General features: G+C 55.5%; 1 protein-coding gene across 1 annotated transcript in view; it reads right to left on the bottom strand.

Moving 5' to 3' along the window:
- Positions 1-5,000, bottom strand: part of tet3 (tet methylcytosine dioxygenase 3) — a 60,046-nt gene that overhangs the window by 20,063 nt on the left and 34,983 nt on the right. Inside the window, exon 2 of the mRNA XM_035378606.1 lies at positions 1-2,005. This exon is cut by the window's left edge and continues 897 nt beyond it. Coding sequence (XP_035234497.1) covers positions 1-2,005 — 2,005 coding nt within the window. The remainder of the gene's footprint in view (positions 2,006-5,000) is intronic.

Genomic DNA, 5,000 nt, shown 5'->3' with positions numbered 1-5,000 from the left:
CACCGTTGGAAACAGATTCCTGAGAAAGGGCTGGAGCGGCGCAGCTCGGGTCAGCCTGAGGAGAGCCGCGGGGGGGCAGCGGGAAGGGGAGGGGCAGGGGGAGGGGCTCCGTGACGGACAGGGCGAGGGGCCGGGCGGCGCCGTCGTCCGGGCGACCGGGTGGAGCCGGCTTCTGCATGAGAATTTGGCTCTGGGGCAGGAAGGTGGGCTGGGACGCCCGCTGCTTGGGCTTCTTGATGATGATTTGCTTGGGCTTGGGCGGGGGCGGGCCCAGCTGGGGGTAGAGCCCCGCCCCCTGCATCTGCAGCTGCTGCTTCAGGGACGGAGAGGCCCCGCTCTTCTTCTTCTTGGGCTCCTTGGGCTCCTGCTTGATCAGGACGGGCCCCTCGGGGCCCCTGGCCTGGGGCCACCACTTGCGGAGGTCCTGGAGGGCGGCGTGGGGGCGGTACTGGTTGGCGGCCAGGCCGGGGCCGACGGCGAACAGGTTGCGCTTGTGGTGGAGGTGGTGCTGCAGCGCCGCCTGGGTCTGGTGGCGGATGGCGGGGCTGCCCGGCGACAGGGGTCCTGGGTACGGCGGCGGCTGCTGCCCATTGGCCAGCCCGTAGCGGGCGAAGGCGGCGCAGGGCGAGCCCGGGTAGTCGCCCAGGTCGACCTCCTGCTTGATGTGGGCCACGCCCGGGCCGCCGGCCACGCCCTTGTCCTTCAGGGGGGCGGGATACTTGAAGGAGGCGTTGGCGTACTTCCCGCTGGTGTCGCCCAGGAGCTGCTTGAGCTCCGACATGGGGTCGCCCCCGGCGTGGGGCGGGAGGCGGGGGTGGGGCTCCGAATTGGGCCCCATCCAGGCGCTGCGGGGGGAGGCCCTGTCGCAGCCGGCCGCCGACGGGGGGAGGGGGCTGGGATAGGGGGAAGCCGAAGAGGGGTGAGGGGAGGACTCCGAGCGGGACTGGGGGCGGTGGTGCTGGTCCCAGTACGAGGGGTCCTGATGGGGGTAGACGGACTGGGGCAGGGGGGAGGCGGAGGGGGACGGGGAAGGACACGGGGAGGACGGGATCAGGCGCGTCCCGAGCTGGGGCTGGGGAGGGTGGTGGTGATGGTGGTGTTGGTGGTGGAGGTGGCCGGACGAGGAGGTGGACGCAGGGGGCACCATGGGCTGGGGCACGGTGGCGGACAGCTGGGTCAGCGCCTCGATGGCGATGGCGGTCTGCAGGCTGATGTTCTTCTCCTTGGCGATGGAGAGGACGCTGGGGGAGCAGGGGATGGGGGCGGGGGAGCAGGGGATTTGGGCGTGGCCGCTATGAAGGGGCCCCTGCTGGTGAGGGCCGGGGGCCCGGGGAGGCGGTGGCGAGAGGCTGGCCCCGTTGAGCTGAGGTTGTGAAGAAGGAGCAGGGGGGCGGAGCTCCCCGGGCGCGCCCTGCCCGTCGGCGGCCTGTCTGATCTTCTTCTTCAGCCACTCCAGGTAGTCGGGGCAGTCGGGCCCGTCGCAGTTGCAGTTCGGCGGCTTGTGGCCGTGTCGGGCCTGGTTCAGCGCCGTCTGCAGGGTGCTCAGGTCCTCCTGGCTGCAGTGCTGCCCCTCGGAGGCCCCGCCCACCGGCCCTGACCCCGCCCCCACCCCCGCTCCGTCTCTGCCGCCCATCTCCTGGTTGAACTTCTCGTACAGCTGCGCGGTGTGCGTCCGGAGCTGCTGCGCGGCCTGGGACAGCTCCCCCCGGTGGCCGGAGGCCGGAAGCGCGCCGGCGCTGGCGGAGAAGGCCACCAGGTTCCGGGCGTCCTCGATGTCCGCCTCGCCCCAGCAGGGCTGCTGAAGGTGCTCTAGAGGGGCCTTGGCCTGCCCGGGACCCCAGGCGCACCCGTTTCCGGCTTCCGCCGCCTCCTCTTTGTCAGGGCGCCTGCTCGCCCCATTGGTCAGTCCTTGGCTCAGTGCGCCGTCCCCTAGGCAATCATGTGACCCGGTGTCCATCTGCTGTCTTCTTCTGGGGCCATCCACTGAACCCCGCCCTGAAACAGTCTGAAGCACAAATAGGGAGATGGCACGGTTAGCCAGGACAGTTAGCCATCGCCGCGTGTGGGAAAAACAGGAACCACATCACTCTATTAACTGCTGATTTAGGAAATTTCACACCACTCATAAAATCACATTCTCTCTGTCGGAAAAATGCACATTTATCATACCACAAGTTAAAAGAAATAGTGTCAAGTACTCAGTACTGTTGAAAGACTAAAGAACTGTGAGTATATGTAAATATATATCTATGTAAAAAAATATATATATACAAATAGAAAGATAGATGTATTTACACCAATATCACATCGTTTACATTCAATATTCAATAGCACTTACATATACAGTATACAACCAAAAACCCTGCCACAAATTAGAATCCATTCCTTTGTCTGTCTGGATCCACTCCTTGGTTTCTATCTCTCTCCTCTTTCTCTCTCCCACTCTCCTTCACAAAGTCATGTGTTTCCTCTAAATTGACTGCTGGTTAAACTCACACAGGCTGAAAAGGATTGAGACCCTTCAGAATGCAAGGTCAATGCAGAGCATAGAAAACAGGCGGTTTATGTAACCTATTATTAGTTAGCATTAACCCTGTGGAGAGTAGCTTTTCTGGAATGTTGTTTCAAACTTCTCAGCCAGTGTTCTAGAACATTGCTTTCAGTTACCAGTAGTGATTGTTACTTCAGCATTAGAATGTTCAGTTATGAACATTCTAATCACATATTTGTGATATGAACCGTAAAGAGTTGCATATGACGTTACTCAATGTGTTTACACCAAAAGCCTACAGTTGAGGAAGTGGGGAAATGGGGAAGCTCTCATTTCTAGAGTACCAATGTGAGCATTGTCCAGCATCTACCAAACTACGCCATGCAAATGCATGTTTTGGTTTTGAAAGAATTGCTTTGTCTGAAATTTGATAAGCAAAGTAGGTTTCCTCTTCCTTCCTCCTCATCTCACCATCACAATCCTTCTCTACCCAGTGCTCTGTCAGGGTGAGACACATGACTTCAGTCACCAGAGTCACACTGGTGACACAATCAAACCCCAGAGGGGTTGGTAGATAACAAAATATGGTAAATATTATGTACTTTACACCTAAATCCACACCAATCCATCTGAAAAAACAACACTACTAATTTCTCCATCCTTCAGTCTGCAGACGGTCATTGCCATCGAGGGGCATATTTTAGATAATTTCAAGGTACATAAAAAAAAGTGGCGGGTCGGAGAAATATAATGAACTTGTGGAGTGGGCCGTGGGTTCTGGGAGTCTGGAAAGCACAGCCAACGGCCGACGGTCCCGGGTGAAACAATTTCGGGGAATTTCGGCAAAACAAAACGTTACGTTTGCGAGGAGACCCGGGCTGGCGGCTCGCGCTGACTCAGCACGATTTCCCAGAAGGCACCACGTGTCCGCCACGCCGGCAGCGGCGAGACCGAAAGCTCGGCGGTTTGTCAGACGCGCGGAAGAAACGACACGAGCAGGAAATTAAAAAAAAAAGAATAAATGTAACGAGCTGAATGAATCTAGGGACACCACCACCACAATGACAGTGTGATACCGTAACCCCCCTCCCCCCCCCCCACCCCACCCGCCCCCCGGCCCCCGCCCCCATCGGCCTACACGTGGAGGATGACATCAGGGCTCACTGCAGTCACACAATGCGAGAGTGTTGTTCACCGGTGAGAGGCTATTATGACAAATTTGGCGGGGGATGGAATGATGAGAAAAGAGGGTGATGTGGAAGAGATGAAGGGGAAAGACGAAAGATGACGGAGGATGGAGGGAAAGGCCTCTGTAACGTGCGTCTCCAGTTCATCTCTCCCTCTCTGTCGTACACTAACACACTGAGAAAAAAACCTACTGATATGCTGAGGAACAACTTTAAATCTACGTATAAGTTAACGGCTAATGATGTTATATGAGTTTCAATATAATGTGATTAGCCGCCAGTTTACATGTATATGTCGAGTTAAACCTGAATATATAAATGACCAGGTGGCCAAAGCATTAAGCAGTTCAATGGAAGGATCGTGCAAAGCTTGTGAAGGGGAACTGGCGAGAAACCAACTGGGAGATTTTAGCAATGGTGCCAAGGCTTCAGATTACATTAGCTGTATGAAAATGTCTCACCTCATTGGCTATCTTTTTGTCTTATCAAGCAAAAAAAAAGTCATAGAAATAAGATTGCAAATATAAGACCAAAGTACTTGTCGAGATTCACTTGTTTTTTTTTGGTCTTTGCGGTGCACATGTATGTTTCACGCTCTCTGCTGGGTAATGACAGGTGATGATTATTATTAATTATTTAAAGCAGTGAAAATAAAAGGGTGTGATAACATGCAGAAGGGTTGTGGTCCTGGAAGAAATGAGAAGTAGAGAATAGGGAAGAGTGACTCATTTTGTTGGTTAAATGAAGAGGAAGATGGAGCATAATAATACAATAAATAAACTTCCTTTAACAAACTGGAGATCTGAGCAAGAGGAAGATCGCTCAAATGAACAGCCCAGTTCATGATAGGAAGCATCTTAGAAGGCGAATGGAATTAATAAACGGTCATTTGTGGCTTTCCGGAATTGCAAGGACACGGTCGACCTGAGGACAGCGCCCCGCAAACAGCGCAGGTCAGGCGGCAGCTCGCGTCCCCGCGGACAACGATAAATCCCCCCGAACCTTGCGTGAGGGAAGACGAGCCGAGCCGAGCCGTCTGGAGATGAGACGCGGCGCGGCGACCGTCGCAGCGTCCTGAGGAACGCGCGTGACGCGCACACCCGCGAGCTAGCGGGAGAGAGGGAGAGAGCGGGAAAGCATCGTTTGTGAAAGGAGGACTGCCGGCGAGAAACGACAAAACGACAAACCGAGTCTCTCTGTTCTCATCGGGGGATCTTCGGCACACGAAGAACGCCACGATCTCGTAATCTCCTAATCTCCCGGATGGCTTTTTTTTTTTTGCTGTAATTTCATTGGCGGTATAATTGACGTTTGGGAGCGGG

Source organism: Anguilla anguilla, chromosome 10 (genome assembly GCF_013347855.1).
Source record: "Anguilla anguilla isolate fAngAng1 chromosome 10, fAngAng1.pri, whole genome shotgun sequence".
NCBI lineage: Eukaryota > Metazoa > Chordata > Actinopteri > Anguilliformes > Anguillidae > Anguilla > Anguilla anguilla.
This window is presented reverse-complemented; position numbering and strand designations above follow the sequence as displayed.